We start from the raw sequence: 23,799 nt of genomic DNA on the forward strand, positions 1-23,799 counted from the left end.
AGGTAAGGAAATTGGAATATGTGTTATACCCAGCATTTTGAAAGATTCTACTCTGATTCCCTGGAGAAAATCCTTGCAGATTTTCCTGCTTTTGTTTGTGAAGTCTTCACAATTTATTGGTAGAGTAGTGGTTAGATGCAGGTCTGCTATCTGGCTTGAATGCTGGGGATTATCAACATTCAGTAATTCTTGAAAGTAGTTTCTCCATTCTTTCATCAAGTTTGAATTTACTGAAAGCTGTCTACCATTTTCATCATGTGTGACAATAATTTCACTTCTTTTTGTAATAACAGATATGGTTTATCATTTGAAAAGTGTTTCTAGTATCTCTAATTTTATTATAATGTTCACATTCCTCGCAGTATTTATTTATTTGATTCTCTTTGTCTCTGATCATTAGTTCATTGATCTTGTTATTTAAAATGTCTAGTTTATCTTTTTCCCCCGTGTGGTAACCGGGGTTAAAGAATAGTCCCAATGTAGCCCATGCATGTCGTAAGAGGCGACTAAAATGGGTATCCAGTGTCTGGGAGTATAGCTGGGCCACCCTGCCTCCAGGGGACAAACATTTCCAGGCTTGGTCCTCTAGGTTGGGGTTTTGGCAATGGGCTAACAACCCATTCCTGTAAAAAAAAATCTCTTGTTAAGAAAGCTAAACAATTGCTTTGCAAGCTAAAATTCATAAAGAGTTGTAAAGCTAGAAGAAGTTCATCTTTTATTATTATTACCATGGACAACTCCAACGAGCCCTTACACTCATCGAGGGAGGCCCTAAACATCATGTCAAGAACAACTATTCAACATCCACACAGTATCTATCATACTTTGTCCTGAATTCATTTACAGTCATGGCACCAACAACAGACTCTGGCAACTTATTCTACTCATTCACCACTCTCCAAGTAAAAAACCTAGTTCTAACACCCTTGCTAACCACACTCTTGCCAAGTTTCCATGGATGGCCTCTAGTCCTCCCACCACCACCACTCTTGTTCTGAAAAACATCCTCTGAATTAATCTTATTAATTCAGAGGATGAAAACCCCTTCAGTAATTTGAATGTCTTAATCATATCACCCCTTTTCTGCCTATCAACCAATTACTGCAACCCACAAATCTTCAACCTGTTCTCATAAGGTTCATTCCATAGACCTGCTATCATCTTGGTCACTCCCCTCTGGATCCTCTCCACCTCCTCCCCATCAATAAGAAACCCTGGCACCCAGGTCTGGGCACAGTAGTCAAGATGGGGTCTTATCATGGTTCGATACAGAGGAATAATAACTCGCTTGTCTCAGCTCGTCAAAGTATTCTTCAGTAACCAAGTGATTTGATGAGCTGATTTACCCACTTTTGCAATGTGCTCCCTAAACTTCAACTCCCTATCCACCAATACTCCCAAATCCCTGGCCTCACCAATCTCCTGGAGTGTTCTTCACCAATGTGGTATACTGCTGCTAATCTTTTCACCCCAAAATGCATAACCTTACACTTTGCCACATTAAATTGACACCCATTCTCCTTAGTACAGTCCTGAAATCTATCTAAAATCCTGCTAAATTTTCACATCATGTGCATTCACCATTGTTCTACCCAACTTTGCATCATCAGCAAACAAATGAACAGTTCCTCTCAGATTAAAATAAAATAAATTTCCTATATCATTAATGAACAAATTGAATAGTAGTGGTCCAAGAACAGAACCCTGCGGCACACCACTAGTCACAGGTTGTCTTTTGGATTCTACCCCCGAATAAACTACTCTCTGATCTCTCTCCATCAACAGTCAAAGGCCTTAGCAAGGTCCAACAGTATCATTGTATACTCATTACCCTTAACCAGTTCAGCCGTCACTTGTTATAAAACGTAAGCAAGTTAGTGAGCATGATCTACCCTTCACAAAACCATGCTGTCCCCCATACAGTATCCCATTTTCATCTATCCATTCCTGTATTTTCCTCTTGACTACTTTCTCCAAGACCTTGATAATGACTCCTGATTTGCTGATTGGTCGGTAATTTGCAACAGCAGTCTTGGAAGCTCCTTTATCCAGTGGAATTATTTTCCCCTCTTTCCATCCCCTCGGGACTAACCCAGACCCAAGACTCATATTAAACAAAATGGTCAAGGGCCCTGACAATTCTTTAGCCGCTTCACTTATGACAAGAGCTGGTATACCATCCAATCCCACAGATGTATTCACATTAAGGTTTTGTAATATGCTATTCACCTCAATACCCGTATAAGCTATTGGTTCCTTTTCTTGCAATATCACCACCTGGATGATATACTCTTGCAAAGTGCTCGCTCAGTAATTCCACTATATCAACTGATTCAGTTACCTCCCTACCATTGGCATTCCTTAAAATCATTCTGCCATATACATTTTTTCTTTTACTTGCAGCATATCGAAAAAACTGTTTGGGATTCTCTTTAGCTTGCGTGGTTTATTTCCTTTCATAATCCACTTTTGCTTTTCTTACCACACTCGTATCCATTCTGGTCTGTGCTTTATACTGTTCATGGGCCTGCAGGTCACCTTTCTCCTTAAATTCCCTCCACAGTTGTTCCTTTTTTTGCAGCTCAAGTTTAATGGTGTTATTCATCCATTTAATCCCTACTTGATTTACTATTCGGACTCTAGGTATACAGTCAGCCATTACCTCCTTAAAAACTTTCCTTTACTGCTTCCCATGCACTATCAACCTCCAGCCCTTGCAGTTTTATATGCCATGGCACTGAATCAAGCAATCTTCTAAGCTTGTCATACTTACCAGCCCGGTAATTCCACATGTACCCTTTCTTAATTGAAAATTCCACACATTCAGCCAACTCCCAGGTCAAGACCTTATGATCACTCTCACCAATTGGTGGCAACGTGGTCATATTCAGCAATTACTAGGTCAAGCACTCTTGAACCCCTAGTATATTCCATTACATTCTGTCTTAGGTAGTTATTCCTTAACTGCATAAAATCCAATTCCTTCCTCCCAATCAATGTTACCATAGTTAAAATCCCCCCATAATAATTACCCTCTTTCCACTCATTGTGTCTATTTGTCTATGCATACTATCTCCACCATCTATTCCATCACCTGGTCTATAGCAGCACCCAACTGCATATTTTGTTCTGCTAGTCTCAATCTCACACCAAATAGCCTCAAATGTGCTCTCTTCACTATCCTGCAGTTCAACTTCAGTTCTCATTGGCAGTTCATCTGCTATCATCAATAACACTCCTCCTCCCATTCTTTTCTCTCTGTCCCTCTTAAACACACTATACCCTTCACATTCTATCCCACTAGCTATATCATCTTCTGTCAGCCATGTCTCACTAATGCCAATAACCTGTGGCCAGGAAGAGCCAATCAAGGCCAAAAATTCTTCCTTCTTGTTCCTAATACCCCTGACACTAGTATACATGAAGTGCAGAAGCCTGTTAGTCCCACTCCTATCTTGATGCCTTATACTAACTATCCCATTCTGATTTATTGTCCTTTGTACTAGCTCAGGCATATTATACACATTCTTACACTTAACTGCCTCCCTCATGTCTGCATATCCACTCCCCCCCCACCCCTAACAGTTCGAGTTAGGGATGTGTGTGTTGGGGGGGGGGGGGGGGTATGATTCTGTACAACCACTTTCACTTCATTCAGCAACACTTTTTCCAGTCTCTGCACACCAAATCCATTCAGATACAAACCATCCATCTTGTATAAGTCCTTTCACCCATCAAACTCACTCCACACCACTCCTCCTGCATAATCTGCGCATAAAGTCATTTGCAATTATGGCCCTTCTTCTCAACTCTTCTCTGTCATACCGCAGCAACAGATTCACTATCTTAACTCTCTCACTCTTTTCTTTTGCTACCTCTAGTAATTCCTTCAGGTCCTCTCTCTCAGCAAATTTATCACCTTTTAAATCATTTGTTCCTGCCACTACTATCATTTCTTTCACCCTCTGCTTTTGCGCTCTAATTGCCTCATTTACATCCTTAATTTTCGCACCCAGTAAGTACGATTTTATCAAACTCTCATCTATTACGCCTTACACCTCTTACTAGTGAATCACTGTACAACACTCGCTCCTTCATTTTCCTTTCACTCCTGATCATGCTCTCATTTTTCTTATCACACATTCACTTCTTTCCGTTAGCTGATGCACTTGGTAAACAATTTTGTAATCGTTCTAGCTGCCACTTCGCCCTATGTATCACTCCATGCAACCATGCGATCTCCCTCATTGCAACTAATGATCTCCCACATCTTTATTTATTTCAGTTTCAGGAGTAATCCATTTTTTCCCCGAGTCTTTTTCATTGCTTCAATGATACTATTATACTTTTCATTAACTGGATCTTTAAGAATGTTTTCCATATTGTCTTCTAATGTGCTGCAATTTCTGAGTTATTTAGTTTGCCCCTGTTGCATTGTTTCTTTCTAGGCTTGTTATTTTTAGAGGATTTTAGTGAAAGTTTAATGTGGGCACTGATTATTCTGTGGTCAGAGTTTAGTTCAACAGTATTATGTGCTTGACAGTTCTTGATTGATTTGATCCACTTTCCATCGATTAGGATGTGGTCTATTTGAGAATGACATCCATTTGGATGTTCCCAGGTCCATAGCCTTCTTTTTGGATGTGGAAATTTGGTTTGGGTGATTACCATGTTATGGCTATTGCTTCAGAAAGGTCTTCACGTAATAAGTGTCTTTATCTCTTCTAGTGAAGCATATTCTGTAGAAGCATATGTGAATATTATTGTCAGCTTTAGGTTGGTGGTTATGGTTATGAGAAGAATTCTTTCGGAGACTTTTTCATCTGATGTTATTTTTTCTGCTAGTTCCTTCTTGAGTATTATTCCAATTCCTCCAATTCCAACATTGTTTGCCGAGTTATAAATAAATTTCTATTTTTTGTCAGCTGATGAAGTTTCATTCACTTCATAATTGTCAGTTTTCCATCTATGTTCTTGTATACATATGCCTATGTTGACTTTTTCTGCTCCTCTAAGTAGGTGAAAAAATTTTCCAATTTTCTTGAGTGTCCGTAAGTTATATGTTGAGAAGATGAGATTAGATTTCCATAATTTAATTTGATCACACTTTCTTATACCTTTATTCAACCAAGAACTTCCTGGAAGGCTTTGATCCTTGGTCTTCATAGTAACTATCAAGAGTTGAGGCACAGGTCTGTGTGGAAATAACTGATATTTTCACATTTCCTTTTGTAATCATTTAATATTCATATATTGGGTGATTGGTCCTAATATGTTTTACCAGTCACATTAGCCTGCTGGTAATTTACCCAGTGTTTCCCGAGAGGCACCACGAGGCCGCGGGACTTGAATTTTACCCCCCCACACACTTCCCAGATGGAAGATATGAACAGAAAACATGTTCAATTGATGGCAACATGTTGCGCCAGAAAGCACTGAGCAATGCGAAGACTTGAGCAAAGGAACCCCCTGAAATGAGTGGCACACCAAGCCATTTATTGCAAGTAATGGATGGTTATACAGATTCAGGAATAGGTTTGGACTGAAAAATTAATGGAGAGGCTGAGTCTGCTGATGAAGAAGCTGCTGCCACATTTCTGGCAGAGTTCAAGAAGTAGACTAAAGAGAAATGATACCATCCAAAACAAGTCTTCAAACTGCCATGAAACTGGGCTATTCTGGAAAGAAGATGCCCAATAGAATTTACATTCATAAAAATGCAAAGGAGGCACCAGGGCATAAAACATGGAAGGACCGATTAACTTTGGTACTATGTGGCGATGCTGCAGGGCACATAATAAAGTCAGGTGTAGTGTACAGAGCGAAGAACTCAGCACTCTCAATAACAATCTGCCCGTGTTCTGGTAACATAATTAGAAAACATGGATGACAGCCATCTTGTTTATAGAATGGTTCCACCAATGCTTCATCTCAGAAGTGAAAAAATATTTGGAAGATGAAGAGTTGGAATTTAAAGTCTTATTAATAATAGACAGTGCACATCGCCATCCTGAATTTGTTTGCTATGCAAATGAAAATGTTGAAATTATATTTTTACCCCCAAATACAACCTCATTGCTTCAGCCCCTTGACCAGGGTATTATTCGGTTTATCAAGGTCACATGCATACACCTTGTATTTAATCGCATTCAATCAGCAGCTGATGCAGATTTTAATCTGAACATAATACAGTGCATGAAATCGCTTACTACTGCTGAATCAATAACATTCATCAAAGCTGCAACGGATGAATTAACCAGAAACTGTAAATGCCAGCTGAAAGAACTAATGGGGTGAAGTCATGAATGATTTTAAAGGCTTTCCAGGGATCGAATCAATAGAGAAATTAAGAAAATCACTCACACAGCAAGAAAAATTGGTGGAGAAGGATTTGTCAACATGCTCGATAAGTGAAAGAACATATTGAAGGCCATCAAGGATGGGTAACAAACAAGGAATTTGAAGAACTTGTTGAGTCATCTACAGAGGAAGATGAAGAAGAAAAAAACTAAAGCAGAACCATTACCGAAATGTTTTGACTTGCACAGACATTAAAGGACAAAATCATGAAATACGACCCCAGATGGAATGCAGCATTAAAGGTTCCCGCATGATCACCAAAGGATTACAACCTCTGCAGCAACACTTTGATGAGCTAAAAAGAAAGAAACAACTTCTGTTTACAATGTTCTTCCAAAAGGTTTCAGCAAAAAAACTTTCGTCTACCTTTGACATCCACCCATCGACATCATCTGCCTTTGACATCCACCTATCGACAATGTCATGGCTGGTTTTCCTCCTTCTGACGTCAATAGTAGCCTAATGCTATGTCACAATGACTAATTCATTCATCTCATCACTTAGGCATTGTATCATCTCACATCATCACAACAAAAAGAGTGAGTAGAATACAATACGATACCATATTCTGTTTTATTAGTGTAGTTATTGTTGTTAATCTCTTACTGTGATTAATTTATAAATTAAACTCTATCATAGGTATGTATGTATTGGAAAAGGCCTAGCATATATTAGGGTTTGGTACTACTATCCACAATTTATTCATTACTTTTGCATAATGCACAGCATTATACATATCCATTAGGATATGTGCTTTACATTATGGGATACTTATGGCTAGATGGGCAAAGCAAGAATGCTTTTCATATTCTCTGTTATCTGAAGAGGACAGTGAACAATAAGGTGTTATTGAGCTATATATAAATAAAGCTCTGATTATGGCAGGAGGGTAACAGCAATAGCCAAGCCTCAGTTAGAACTTCATTAGCTAAGGCATTGCCATCCATTATCCTCCAAGGATACCCAATTTAGTCGCCTCATACGACATGCATGAGCTACACTGGGACTATTCTTATCCCGGCCACCACACAGGAAATTATGGAATACTAAGGCAGGTAATGTAGGAGTTATATTTTCATATATGAGTAGTAAAAAGGTGTCCCACCTTATTATTGAAATACTCTAGATTAGAGATAGTTGTTGGAAGTTTTTCCACTTGATTATACTATAAATTAAAGATGCCAAGAAATTTCTTGGCATCTTTAATTTATAGTATAACGAAGTGGAAAAACTTCCAACAAGTCTGAAAGCATTTGGTCGGTACCATAGTCACCCCCCTTATTTGTGGGGGGGGGGGGGAGCGACTTTATCCAAGTTTAAGCAAACTTTGTTTGCTTACACTTGGATAAAGGATTAAACCAAGAATAAAATTTCTTAGCATCTTTAATTTATAGCTTTCAGACTTGTTATTTCAAAAAATAAAATATTTCCAAAAAATAATAATAAATTCATTAATTTAAATAAATAAATAAAATTTAAATCATTAATACTCTGGGTGTCTGCATACTATAATGTCCACATTATCTTTATGTATTTTGTTTTCATACACTTCACAAAAATTTCAGTCGAATATGCTTGATCGTGATTATCTGAGTCACACAGAACTATTTTTCACTATTTCAAATAAGTGAAATAATACTGCCATTTAACAATAAGTACATACTTGGCAGTAAAGCACTGAACCCACAAGATACCTAATACATGCAACATTGTGTTGGCAATACTAGCTGCTTATCAACATGGCAGAGAAAAGGTATTAAACAGAACACGCACCCAATGTGTTTTTCTTTTCTTTTTTTGACCATATCAAACTGTAAAAAGAAATGTAAGGAACATTCTATAGTCTGTTGTACGTGATACCCAGTCAATAGGCTACACTCAGAGTGTATATATATATATATATATATATATATACAGGGTGTTCGGGATAAATTTGACATATTTATAATTAATTATATTTTTCCGTAAGTTACATGTATTAACACACACTTCTCTTCATTTAAAAGTTTGGACCCTTCTTCATTCATATACAAGATGTCAGAAAGGATGGATAGCTGGAACCCACCTGAATCATGGAAGAGAATAACTTGTATCATGATGATTCGTGCCCGCCATCAAAATAAGGATATTACGACTGCTGCCCAATGCTCCCTGAATACAGTAAAAAACAATCAGGCATGAACTAGAGACTTGCAATGGTGACTACGAGGATGTAGCAAGAAGAAAGATCCCTAGCAGACGATCTGATTGCGTTCGTACAGCAGAATTCCTCGCAAATCTGCAGGAACAGGTGTTGAAGAACCCTGGCATTGGAATTCGGGCTTTGTTCGTGGAGTTGCTAACTGTAGTCAAGCCCTGGATAACAAGGGTAGCCAATGGTAGGCCGTATGTATGGCAGCAGGATTCGGCCCCTTGCCACACCTCTGGGAAAAGTCAAAAATGGTTGTCTGAAAATTTCTACGACTTCACCAGTCCAAATGTTTGGCCTCCAAACTCCCCAGACCTTAACCCCATGGATTATTTTGTATGGGGCGCAGTTGAAAAAGACACCAATCGCACTTCCAGTAATACAAAAGCCCAGTTAATGGATAAAATTAAAACAGTTTTTGCGGCCCTTCCCAGGGAGACTGTAGCATCAGCTTGTTCGAGGTTCCGAAGCAGAATTGAAGCTGTGATCGATGCTAATGGTGGTTATTTTGAGTAAATCTTGTTGATAGTATTGTAATTAACTCTGCCTGTAATGTTTTTTTGTCAATTCATTAAATTTAATAGATACAAAGAAGATTTTCTTTTTCCTTACGAAACTGTCAAATTTATCCCGAACACCCTGTATATATATATGAGTAGAAGTGCCTTTTTGAACATTTGGATAATTTTTATTATTAAAAATGAATTTTAGGAATTCAATTTGTTTTCAGTTGATGAACTGTTTACTTAATTATTGGAGGCACAAAAAAAAAAAAAACAATAAAAAAGCATCTAAAAGGTTCAGATTTCAAATTAAAACTGTATCACTGAACAAGCTCAAAAAGAGGTGAACATGTTTTGAATGCTGGGGTTTTTTCGTATAAGCTTATAACTTTTAAGTTGTTTTTAAATTAAGATGCACTATTTAAGTTTTTTTTGTTTTGCTTTCTTAACAGGTTTCCAAAAAATCCATTTTTCATTTAAATTTTTGTTGAAATTTTCATTTTTAACTTAATTTACAGTTATGTTTATTTTAACATATATAGTTTCTTGAAAAAGAAATGTTATGAACATATTTCTTACATATTCATTATTAAAATACTTTCTTTATATTATTACATTAATAGTTTAGGGGAAACAGAAAAAACAAATTAAAAGAAAATTAACAGGGAAAAAAAAAAAAACACTCCAATGTTTGCCATTTGTGAAATTGCTTATTGAAATATTTTTTTGTCCCAATTAATCACGATTAAGTGGATAAGTGCTAACCTTCACTTCTTCAGCAAGAACTGACAGTTAGATCAATGCCCAGTGTGGATTCCGCCACTCAAACTCTAAGGTGGTAGACAAATCACATGCATGTATTCCATTTACAAGGATCATGTTCATGAAGTGAGTCAAAGTGGCTTGGTAACTCTGACTAATAAGGATAAAACTTTTAGATTCTGCAAATAATAACTGATTTAATTACTTCTGGTAGATAGAGCATGGGAAGTGGTCCAGGAGCATTTACAGGAGGTTATGGCTGATTGTATACCCAGGGTCCGAATAGTAAAACAAGTAGGGGTTAAATGGATGAATAACACCATTAAGCTTGAGCTGCAAAAAAAGAAACAACTGTGGGGGGAATTTAAAGAGAAAGGTGACCTGCAGGCACACAAATGGTATAAAGCGCAGGCCAGAAGGGTAACGAGTGTGGTAAAAAAAGCAAAAGTGGATTATGAAAGGAAACTAGCTATGCAAGTTAAAGAGAATCCCAAACAGTTCTTTCAATATGCTGCAGGCAAAAAAAAAAAAAAAAAAAAACTGTACACGGCAGAATGATTTTTAAGGAATGCCGATGGTAAGGAGGTCACAGAATCAGTCGATATAGTGGAATTACTGAGAAAGCACTTTGCAAGAGTATATCATCCAGGTGGGTGACATTGAAAAAATGAAGGAACCATTAGTTTATAATGGGAATTGTGATGAATGAAGTGAAGGTGAATAGTCCATTACAGAACCTTAATGTGAATACATCTGTGGGATTGGAATACATGTGTGGGATAGTATACCGGCACGGGTCTTACGTGAAGCGGCTAAAGAATTATCAGTGCCCTTGGCCATGTTGTTTAATCTGAGTCTCGGGTCTGGTTTAGTCCCGAAGGTGTGGAAAGAGGGGAAAATAGTTCCACTGCATAAAGGAGGATCCAAGTCTACTGTTGCAAATTACAGACCAATCAGCATATCAGGAGTTGTTGTCAAGGTCTAGGAGAAAGTAGTCAAGGGAAAAATACAGGAATGGATTGATGAAAATTAGATACTGTAAGGGGGACGGCATGACTTCGTGAAGGGTAGATCATTACTCAGTAACTTGCTCAAGTTTTATAACACAGTGACGGTGAACTGGATAAGGGTAATGGGTTTACAGTGATACTGCTGGACCTGGCTAAGGCATTTGACAGGATACCACATGGAATTCTAATCCGTAAACTGCAACATATGGGAATGGATATAGGGTTGGTGAGATGGGGTTGGGTGGTTGATGGAGAGATATCAGAGAGTAGAGTCCAAAAGACGGCCTGTGACTAGTGGTGTGCCGCAGGGTTCTGTTCTTGGACCACTGCCATTTAATTTGTTCATTAATGATATAGGGAAGAATCTAAGAGGAACAGTTCATTTGTTCACTGATGATGCAAAGTTGGGTAGGGCAATAGTGAATGCAGAAGATGTCAAAATCTTGCAGGACGATTTGGATAGATTGGAGTTCTGGGCTAAGGAGAATAGATGTCAATTTAATGTGACAAAACGTAAGGTTATGCAATTTGGGGTGAAAAGATTAGCAGCAGTATACCACATTGGTGGAACTGTACTCCAGGAGATTGATGAGGCCAGGGGTTCATCAATCTCCTGGAGATGAGTCTCTAATATGATAGATACTGTGAGAATGTCGTATAGTTGTGTTTTGATATGATATTTAGGGCCTCCATCGATGAGTCTACGGACTTCCTGGAGTCGCCCGTAATAATAATGATTATTTCTATACATGAACATTAATATATTTCTAAATAACTACAGAAGAGATCTAAGTGTTGGTGGATATGGAGATGAAGTTTAGGGGAACATATTGCAAAAGTGGCTAAATCAGCTCTTCAACGCACTTGGTTGTTGAAAAATACTTTGACGAGCAGAGACAAGCAAGTTATTGTTCCTCTGTACCGAGCCTTGATAAGACCTCATCTCGACTTCTGTGCCCAGATTTGGTCATCTTGGTTTCTTCTTGATGGGGAGGTGGAGAGGATCCAGAGGCGAGTGACCAAGATGATAGCAGGTCTATGGAATGAACCTCATGAGAACAAGTTGAAGATTTGTGGGTTGCAGAAATTGGTTGATATGCGGAAAAGGGGAGATATGATTGAGACATTCAAATTGCTAAAATGTTTCTATAGGATTAATTCAGAGGATATTTTTGAGGTCAGGACTGGTGGTGGGAGAACTAGGGGACATCTATGGAAGCTGGGCAAGAGTGTGGTTAGCAAGAATGTTAGAGCTGGGTTCTTTACTTATAGATTGATAAATGAGTGGAATAAGCTGCTAGAGTCTGTTGTGGGTACTATGACAGTGAGTGAGTCCAAGGCAAGGTATGATAGATACTGTGAGAATGCTGTATAGTTGTGTGGACATGATGTTTAGGGCCTCCCTCAATGAGTCTAAGGACTCCCTGGAGTCGCCCGTAATAATAATAATAATGATAATGATTATTTCTATACATGAACATTAATATATTTCTAAATAACTACAAAAGAGATCTAAGAGAATCATAATTATTTCACTTCCTTGAAATCTCAATGGAGTTCATCTAAAAATCATTTTGAGGGCTGAAATTTAAATTATAACTAAAATTTTGGTTCTGAAAATTTTCTATTATCTGTATTCATGAAAAATATAATAAAAATTTTTAATTCTGATAATAAAAAATGCTTAAAACAAATTACTTACAGAAACAAGTTTCAGAAACTGATCACCACGTAGAGTTTTCACAGGCTTATTTTTAAGATACTTCAATGAATAGCATGGATGATTTTCATCAATTTCCTAGCATATAAATTTAACAAATTTTTATGTGCTGAATCATTACATTTATTTATAATAAGAAAAGTCAATATAACAAGAATAATGATCTGCATAAATTTTTTTTTTTAATACTGATTTTGTATTAAAACTGTTGGTGGGGAAAAAAAAAACAGCACTGATCTTCAAGAATCCCTTCACTATGCCTGGTATGAAATATGCCATTCAACTGCATAAAAATTAATAGAAGGCCATGTGTAGAGTCTACGCCATTACATTTAGCTGTAGCAGCATTGACATTGGAAGAAAAGGTGTTTATTGTTCTGCATTATTTTCATTCATACAGAGTTAGAAGAGCAAATGGTTCAAAAAACATTCCATTTCATGAACAAGTATTCCAACAGGATGGAGCAACCTGTCATACATCACGTGATTCTAGAGCTTACTTATTAAAACACTTCCCACAGGAGACTAATTTTGAGTTTCACAGAATTCCCATATCCTTTGCATTCTCCTGATTGCACATCGCTTGATGCTTTCATTTGGGGTATGTTGAAAGAATGGGTATTCTACCATGACCCACCTTCTAACCCTGATGAACTAAGGGATAAAATTACATATGCCCAGCAGATGTCCCAACCCTTGTTCTCCAAGATGAGAGAGAACCTTCAAATATGCTACAAAACCTGTCTTGAAAGACAAGATGCCTATTTCAAGCATCTTGAAATTAAATTAAATGCACATAATCTACTGTCATTAATGCTTTATTCAACCAAGATTTCATTGAGAGTTGTGGATGCACATATCAGGTATAAACATATATTTCTTATTAACAAACCTGCTTATGCCATAATATATATTGTTAGTTATTCAGTACTTTTTTTTGTGCCACACTGTGCAACACTATAATTCCAAAACTGTAGCTTTGGAATTATGGTATTGTATATGAGATTATCAGTTGAGAGATCAAAATCCCTTCAATGAGGACACTAGTTCGAACATTAGGATTTACCACTTTGAATCCATTTGGTGAGCCTAGAGTATGCTTAAGTGCATGAGTATACCATATCCTCGTATTTATGAAAATGCTTTGTTGACCAAAGCAAAACATCAGTAATAGTGTAATAAAGTTATTTAATTATTACCCCAAAATATGTTCTTCCTTGAATCAAAAACATGAGTGCAAATCTACTTTTAAGCATCTTAAAACTTGTATAGTATTACTAATGCATGAATCTTAAAGAATAATTCATGGAGTTTAAATTATTAACTAGCAAAAATGTAAACTTATGCTATTGGTTATTAATGAAGATTTAGACCATCTAATCAATGACATACTGAATTCCTATTTGGGACAGAAATATGAAACAGTCTGGTGCATTATCAGCATGCAGTCTGCACAGCTGGTGATGACAGTATAGCATCATACTGAAGGAGGTGATATTATGAATCAGTCACTTAAAGATAAACAAAAGTAAAGTAATCTTAATGGGGTATTTTAATATGGCAGATACTGGGTGGAAAAACTAAAGAGCTGATAATACAACCAGTAATAAATTTCTGAAGGAAATTCATGATAGTTATGTAAGGAAACATAAGAACAGACTAAAGAAATAAGTAATAAATTACACGGTATAAAGATTCATATTTTTGCATCAGTTTGCAGGAATGTCTTTCATAAGAATGGATTAAAGATTACAGGGAATAAGAATAGGATCTTGGATTTGATGACAACATCAGAGGAATTAGAGGACATATTAATTACTTCGAACTAATCTGTGATCATTTGATCTTGGAAGGGGGAACAAAGACTAAGGAGAAGGAAATAATTAGAAAGCATCTAATAAATTTCTATAAATAAGAGTATTAACTGGGAAAGATTATTTAATGGAAGAATCATTAATGCAAAATATATGGGGCTAAGGGACATCTTGCATAATTTAATCTTTAAGTTTATCCTTGCAAAATAAACCTGAGTCAGCTGGATGATTGATGGAAAGAGTATCAATCTAATAAATCAGTTACTAAGTAGCATTAACTAAACTGTAATTAAACATTGTGAAACAAAATTTGAATTGCAACTGGCCAAGAATCTAAGATTAATATGATAAGCTTTTATAGATATGTTAAAAAAAAAGAAAAAAAGATGAAGATAACAGAAATGAATTATGTATATGTATTGAATTCATGCTGGCCTGGTTAGCCAAGTAGTTAGTGTTTCTGCTCCCCAGCCAAGAGGGTATGTGTTCGAATCCAGCCATTAGATGTTAGTGATTGCCTACTAACTCTATGTGGAAACGAAATCAGTGATCCTACTACTTCTAGCAAACGGCTTCACTCCCAAAATTCTAAGAGGTATGGGAGTGACCATATGGCACCAGTGATACCAAACGTGAATATCTAACTAGTGAATTCATTTGGAACAATTTTGAAAGATAAAAGTTGAAATCCGTTGTAAGATAAAATACTGCTTGAAGAAAAAGATTTACCTAATAAGATAATGCAGAAAGAAGAGACAGCTGATATCATAAATCACCTGCAAATGAAAAGGTTGAAGGTAAGGGTTTCTCTTGGTAATACAGAGATGTATGTTATGGTTAAATAATCTACTTCTGATCATTATCAATGAACTGTTGAGATTAGGAATAGTCCTCCTGAATGGAAGTCTACAAAGGTTATTCCAATTCAGAGCATGGTTCAAATAAACTGGAAAATTATAGGCCAGTCAGTCTTCTTAATTTTTTAAACGAAGAAGGAAAAATTAATTAGGAATCATATCCCGAATACTGTTGACAGGAATCACTTAACAAGCACAGTACAGCATGGAAAACTAGATCACGACAAATCTGCTTACTTTTTATAATGAAATCACAAAGGAGAAGCAAAGGTAGTGATTACAAAGTGATTTATTTGGATTTTAGAAAAGTGTTTGATAGCATTCCACAGAGAGACTATTGGTCAAAATGTACTAAATAGGTATTGAAGATCATTTAGTGAGACGGGTAAGAAACTGGTTCATTGATTGATGACTGGAAGTAGCGTTCACTAGATAATCATCAAAAAGCTAGGTTGTTAGCGTTGTTTAATATATTCATAAATCATTTTAGGTTCAAAGATTAAAATTTTTCTCTTTGTTGATGATATAAGGTTGGGAAAAGTAGTCAACTGTTTGGATAACCTAAGTTCTTTACAGGATGACTGTAAAATATTAAAACAGTGGAGAAGTAATGTTAAAAATTTAATGTGAATAAATGCAGGCACATCAGCTTAGTAAGAAAACAATATAAGTTGAAAGAACAAGCTTTCAAAAAAGCAAATGAATACAAGGATTTGAGTATGTGGGATGACAGGGAATTTATGAGAGTGGTCTGAAAAGTTCTCAGCCTAACAATGAAAAAATAAATTTATAATTTCAAAATTATTTTTATTTTTCAACGTAATCTCCCTTAAGACTAATACATTTATTCCAGTGATGCTCCAGTGCCATTATCCCTGTCCCTGTAGTGGTTCGCAGTAAGATCTGCAAAATACTCCTCAACAGCTGAATCCCCTCTCGATTCGAAGAAAAATGCTGACCAGCGAAGAAGAGTTTCAGTTTTGGGAAGAAACAGAAGTCAGAGGTGGCCAAATCCCAAATTCTGTCTGTCTGAAGCAAAAGTGTTGTCTATATCCCTTGAAATAGATAAAATTGAGTATCATGCAGTTATAAAATTTTTAGTAAAAGAAGGTTTAACACCAAAAGAAATTCGAGGTTCATAAAAGTTGTTTATTTCTTAATGGTATATATTAGAACACAGAAAAATAAGTAAATAATTAATTTATTAACTTATTGCTGATATTTCGCTTGTGATATAACCAGCATCTTCAGAGCACAAAACACAGTTTGTCATGATACGTGAGACTATAACAACATGGTGTAATCAACGGACTAGTTATACAAAATTGTAGCAGCAACACAAAGACTAGAGTCCTGATTTTGGCACCCTCTATCTGAAAGAAGAAAAAAAAAAAAAAAAATTGCAGCTATCACATAAGACTAGAGTCCTAAATAGAGAAAAAACCAGTACTAGTTTTTTCTTAAGATGACTGTCTCCCAGATTTTAGGAAAATTTATACAGCCATATTTGTTGAGATTTGGAGTGTGTTCAGGGCTTCTGCTGCCTCTAAGAACAATCTCTCTGACTTGTAAGAGCTTCTGTGCAGTACTTTTGTGTTCTTCCAGTTGATCCTGTGTGCAGGGGTATCCAGAGCATGGTCTGCTAGGATATTATTTCTCTCAAAAATAATATCCCGCATAAGGAAATCATTGCTTAAAAGGGCTACAGAATAATAGCCAGATTATCATAACAAAAGCAGACAAAGAGAATGCAACCGTGGTGATGGACACAACAGAATATGAAAACAAAATGCACACACTGTTACAAGATCAGTCAACATACAAAATTATAGATCGCAATCCCACCAACACACAAAAGAATAAGGCATGCAAATTATTGAAAAAAGTCACTTCCTGGCCCAAAAACACAGTAAACAAACTCAAGCCCTTCCATGTTAAAACACCTAGGATTTATGGAGCACCAAAAATTCACAAACAAGGTACACCCTTATGCCCAATTGTGGACAGTATAAATAGTCCCACATACAAACTGGTTAGACATTTAGCTAAGCTACTAGCCACTCTCACAAACAATTCTCCCTCCTATGTCAAAAATTCAGCCCACCTAAAAAGAATCTTATGACACCATACCCTAAAAAGTTCACTTAACAGTAAGCTTTGATATCACCTCACTATTCACAAATGTACCACTAATAGAACCCCTCAATCTACTGAAGTCACACTTCCTCCCTGATATATTTGAACTATTCAAATTCATAATACATGCAGGATATTTCACATTGAAAGGAAAAATATACAACCAAATAGATGGGACAGCCATGGGCAATCCCCCCAGTCAACTTTTACATAGAACACCTGGAAAAACTAGCAATCAATACAGCCGCTCTCAAACTAACACTTTGGCTACGCTATGTTGACAATTTGCTTGCTATTTGGCCACATGGCCTAGAGACATTGGAAACATTCTTAGCGCATTTAAATAGCCAACATCCAAAAATCCATTTTACAATGGAACTGGAAGCAAATAACTATCTGACCTTCCTGGATACACTTATCACACATCTTCCAGATGGTTCCTTATCATTTTCAGTTTTTAGAAAACCCACACATACAGGAAGATATTTACACAAACAATCACACTTCTCAACAATATGGCATTTTAAAAACGCTAACACACAGAGCGAGAGCAATCTGTTCCAATGACAATGCTCTTGCTACTGAACTGGCTCACTTATGCCATATCTTCTTGGCCAATGGCTATAATCCCCATAAGATAAACAAAATACTAAATGCCTCTAAGAAACCACTCCCACTATCCACCACAGAGAACTACAACAAAACAGTCACCATCCCATACATTAAAGGCACATCTGAAAAGATTGCAAGAATTCTTAATAAACATGAACTACGCAGCACATTCAGACTGTGTGGCAAATTAGTAACCCGTTCACCCAAGGATAGCATTCCTCCTCTAGCACATCCAGGAGTCTACGAAGTACCCTGCTCATGTAATCAAGCCTACTACGGTCAAACAGGAAGAACTGTGAACATCCGCATCAGCGAACACAAAAGATACGTCCAGCATTATCACTATGGCAAGTCGGGCCTAGCAGACCATTCTCTGGATACCCCTGCACACAAGATCAACTGGAAGAACACAAAAGTACTGCACAGAAGCTCTTACAAGTCGGATAGATTATTCTTAGAGGCAACAGAAGCCCTGAACACACTCCAAATCTCAACAAATATGGCTGTATAAATTTTCCTGAAATCTAGGAGACAGTCATCTTAAGAAAAAACTAGTACCGGTTTTTTGTCTATTTAGGACTCTAGTCTTATGTGATAGCTGCAATTTTTTTTTTTTTTTTTTCTTTCAGATAGAGGGTGCCAAAATCAGGACTCTAGTCTTTGTGTTGCTGCTACAATTTTGTATAACTAGTCCGTTGATTACACCATGTTGTTATAGTCTCGCGTATTGTGACAAACTGTGTTTTGTGCTCTGAAGATGCTGGTTATATCACCAGCGAAATATCAGCAATAAGTTAATAAATTAATTATTTACTTATTTTTCTGTGTTCTAATATATACCGCTAAGAAATAAACAACATGTACGACGAACACATAAGTCTGTCCACTCGTTTGAGGTTTATACAAGTTTATGGGAACTCTTCTCCTTTGTTTTCGACAATTAAGAAATGGGCTGCCGAGTTTAAACATGGCCATACCAGCCTTGAAGATGATCCACTTGAAGGACGTCCAAAAAGTGTAACAACACCAGAAATCATTGATCAAGTGCACAATATGGTATTGGATGACTGGCGAGTTAAAGTGCATGAAAGTGCTGAGACTATAGGCATTTGAAAAGAAACTGTGATCTCCCTTAAGACATACATTTATTCCAGCAATGCTCCAGCACCATTATCCCGTCCCTATAGTGATTCTCAGTAAGATCTGCAAAATACCCCTCTACAGCTGCAATCATTCGAAGAAAAATGCTGACCAGCGAGGAAGAGTTTTAGTTTTGAGAAGAGATAGAAATTAGGAGTCAAATCTGGGGAATAGGGTGGATGTTCCAACAATTCATAGTGCAGATCCATCAATTTTCCCATTGCCAAAACACCTTTGTGGGCAGGTGCATTGTCCTGATGAAAGATGATTTTCTCTTCTGCAAAGTGGTCTTTTCTCATGAATTTTTCGTCTAGTCTGGTTAAAAGATTGGAATAACATTTCGCGGTTATTGTTTTACCCTCTTCAAGATAATTAATGTTTTGACTGCTGTTTGGATTCTGGTGTGTATCTTAAAGTATGTTAAATCTTAAAATAAATAAAAAAAAAATTTTTTTTTTTTTTAAATTGAAGACTTCTATCAAGATGTATCACAACTTTATCATAAAGGGAAAAAATGTTTAAATTGTCATGGGAGGCTTTAAATGATGTTTCATATCCAAGAGTCGATAAAAGCCCAGTGGGAAAATTTGGATATGGCACGCGAGATGATAACAGAGCAAGTCATAAAATTTGTGGAGAAGACAACCCCCCTATATAATAATTTAAAAAAAAAAATTAAGTTAATAGAAAGTGGATGTGGAAAGTCCAAATGAAAGAATTAGTGAAATGACTATCATCAGGTAACAGAAAAAACATATTTCAAGACTGTTCTATTATCAGCAACTACAACATTCTATGCAATTACTATATGGCATTGGTGTTCAACCTTTTTTACTACACGAGCTATAAAAAGTTATTCGGCAATCTACTCTCTTATATAGATCACATTCCCCCAACCTGATATCTGATTATGCATAAATAAACAACTAAAAACTTTATTTGTGTATTTAAAAATTTAATTTATATATTGGAATAAAATATTTATTTCTCTATTTTGGAAAACCAAAGTTAGAAAAAACAACAGACTGATTACAAACTTACAGGTTACAGGAAATGCTGGCTGATTAAAAAAAAAAGTTAATGTGAAATTTGGCATTCTTTGGACCTCGCAATATTTTCATAGTCAAGTCGATATGAAGAAGTGGCCAATTGCAGACAATCATCCAAATGATCATTTGTAATTTGGTGTTTCTTAATTGATTTTTTATGACGGTCATATTTGAAAAAGCAGATTCTGACAAGTATGTCGATCCGAAACATGACAGAATTTTTCACACAACATCAGTTAATATTGCGAATTTTTCATGTGCATACTTCCAAATGACTTCATTGTTTATTGATTTTAAATGTAAACTATTCTGAATGTTTATTATCTGAAGTTCTACTTCAGCTTGGTTTATATCAAACAGCCCACTAATTTTATTTGATTTTTCTGTGATGTTCAAGTTTTCTTGAAATGGATTATCGATAAAAGATGCAATCATTTCAGTTTTATTAAAATCTTTAAATCTTGAATTTATTTCTTCCTCAACTAATTCTATTTCACGAATAAATTCTTTTAAATCACAGTGAAGCATTTCTTGATTTTGTTTAAAAAATTTTAATAAATAAGGGAGATGTCTAAATTCGGAGTCATTTATATTTTTCTTTAATAAAAGTAAGTATTGTTGGAAAGTTTTTATTGAACTTAACATGTCAATTAAATTTTTATCTCTACCTTGTAACTCTAAATTTAAATTGCTTAATTTTGTACAGAAATCTACTAAAAATGATAAGTGTAACAACCATCTTTATAACTCAGTTGTAAATAATATCTCCTTATTCATCAAGAAAAATTTTTATATTGTTAATTAATACAAGAAATCTTTCTAAAAATTGACTTCTGCTGAGCCAGCGAACATTATTGTACAACAGAAGTTCCCTATCATCATCTGCCTGTAATTTGAATAACCGCCGTTGCAGAGCTTTTCCTCGAACAGAATTTACAATTTTAAATGTAATATCCAAAACATCTTTTGTGTTTAATCTTTTACTACACAGTACTTGTTGGTGAATAATACAGTGGTACGTCAAAAATCTGGATATTTGTCATCGATTTTACATAATGAAATGAAGCCTGATTTATTACCTATCATTGCAGGAGCACCATCAGTAGTAATAGACACAAGTTTAAAAAAGCGGAAGTTTGTGTTGTTTCACAAATTCATCAAATGCCGAAAAAATGTCTTCTCCCCTACTCCTAACCAATAATGGTATAATTTTCAAAAGTTCTTCTTTACTTGAATAATCTTGAAATACCATGCAAATAAATACCATTAACTGAGCAATATCAGTGAAGTCGTTTGATTCATCAAATTGTAATGAAAATGCAACACACTGGTGAATGTCTGACATTAACCTTGCCTGGAAACTTTTCTCTGGCAATTGGAACTCTTCCTTTTGGGAAGTTAAAACCTTGTCTGCGGCCTAGAAGTAGCCTGTCTCTAGCGACATCTCGAACCGAGAAGCTCCTTCATCAAGAAAATTTTTTATATTGTTAATTAATACAAGAAATCTTTCTAAAAATTGACTTCTGCTGAGCCAGCAAACATTATTGTACAACAGACGTTCCCTATCATCATCTGCCTGTAATTTGAATAACCGCCGTTGCAGAGCTTTTCCTCGAACAGAATTTACAATTTTAAATGTAATTTCCATTTAGCGGGAACTCCACTCTCAAGCAACATGGATCCGGGCAGTCTCTCTGACGGCGACTCTGGACCGGGTGGCCTCCTCTGACAGCAATTCTGGAGCAGGGATACCTTCTGCTTGCTTCAGTCCCTTTTTATTACGCCTCCTCTGAGACCTCGCATGAAGTTTGGCAACCCCCAAAGAATCAGTAGATTCTTTCATCTTAAGTTTCAAGTTTGGCACGCCTTTTATTCTCCTCCGCTTTCTTTTCATTGTAAGTTGCCAGCCATTGAAAAGTTGTTTGAACTCTTTCTCACTGACTTTGGAGATGTTTACACTTAGAGCCTGCAAGCGTTTCTCATACATACAAGTTTCAATAACAATCTTTCTAATGCTACCATGTACAGCTTTGGCGACAAAAACATTGCCTTTGTTTTTAGCACTCCAACATATTCTTATTAAAGCAGTATATACAGTTAGCTTCAAAAGAGTTATTTACAAAAACATCTAATACAAACTATACCGAGACAAACAAAGTTTAATTTTTTACAATATTCACATGGGACTTAACCTAAGTAAAAAACCGATGTAATGTTAGATTATTAGTGCTGCAGTATCCAGGTATTTGCTTACGCTTGGAATCGCCGAACTTTATATAGTTTCTACTATATTCGGCACAAAACTCTTCGAGTTTCTTATTCGGCTAAGAAACTATATGGGATGTAATATCCCTTAACTTAAACAAGTTATATGTCGCCGAATTGAAGCCTTTGGCTCTTCACATATCTAATAATTTATTAGAGCACCTCACGGCAATACTCGTAGAAGGGGTACAAGTTCTGTTCGCTACAAACTTGATATTAACTAGGTCTGGCTACTCACTGATGAGACCTCAATAAAGGTCGAAACCGGTCTGGGTAGTGACCTTCTCTCATAATGTGAACAAAAATACAGTTCCTAGGAGCTGAGTTCACATTATGGGCAAATATCAAGAATAGTGATCGGAGCTTGCTCCACTTCTACCACGAGTTGCCCCAGCTTGCACTACCCTTGGGGATCAGTGCTGCAGTATCCAGGTATTTGCTTACGCTTGGAATCGCGAACTTTATATAGTTTCTACTATATTCGGCATGAAACTCTTTGAGTTTCTTATTCGGCTAAGAAACTATATGGGATGTAATATCCCTTAACTTAAACAAATCGATGTAATGTGCTTTGGAATATTTAATATTTAAGCTACAATTGAGTTTTTACACTTTGCTTATAATCGTATTCATTAGGCTCGCTGTTTGACTTCCACTGATCCAAATTAATTCATTTACCCAGACTTATAAGAAAATTACTGATTTGACAATTTTAACGAAAATTAAATAAACAATGGCAATACACTTAAAGTGAATTAAAAATAATACAAAATAACGATAAAGAAAATATTATGTTTTCAGTTTTAATTAAATTTTTAAGTGAGGAGGAATACACAAGAGATCGACCAAAAATTGCTCCGCGATCGATGGGTTGAACACCCCTGCTATATGTTATGTAAAATTCAAATTAACTGCCAAAAAGAAAGAAGAAAATGTTTCATGAATCAAAACGAAACAAATTTACACAAAGTGTTCATTTAAAGAAATATATATTTCAACATGAATTAAACGAGATAAAAATCTTAATATAGATGATAATACTGATCTATTACAAAGTAATGCAAGTAATTATCCAGAACCGTTTGCAATGCTTACTTGAAATATGTGTTGTTTCAAGCCAAACAATGTCTGAAGAAAACGACAGCTTATGAAGAAACAAAGAGAAATGAAACAAACTTGAAGTATACTGATTAAAAAATAAATATAATGAGCTTCTGCCAAAACAATGAGAAAATGTATGAGTAAGAAAGATGAAAATTCAACTGGAAACTCATACAACAAATGAAGACAACCAACCATAGCCTTAAAGAGCAACTGATGAACAGCACTAAAGAAATAGCTGCAGTCAAACTATAAGATGGAAACATAACCAGAGATAGATAT

General features: G+C 36.0%; 1 protein-coding gene across 1 annotated transcript in view; it reads right to left on the minus strand.

The window, feature by feature from the left end:
* The window catches only part of Spt6 (transcription elongation factor Spt6), a 651,062-nt gene that overhangs the window by 360,670 nt on the left and 266,593 nt on the right, over positions 1-23,799 (minus strand). Inside the window, exon 19 of the mRNA XM_090401053.1 lies at positions 12,526-12,621. Coding sequence (XP_090257179.1) covers positions 12,526-12,621 — 96 coding nt within the window. The remainder of the gene's footprint in view (positions 1-12,525; positions 12,622-23,799) is intronic.

The sequence above is a fragment of the Typopeltis vanoorti genome, chromosome 11 (assembly GCF_054136105.1).
Source record: "Typopeltis vanoorti isolate ZY-2024b chromosome 11, IOZ_Tvanoo_1.0, whole genome shotgun sequence".
NCBI lineage: Eukaryota > Metazoa > Arthropoda > Arachnida > Uropygi > Thelyphonidae > Typopeltis > Typopeltis vanoorti.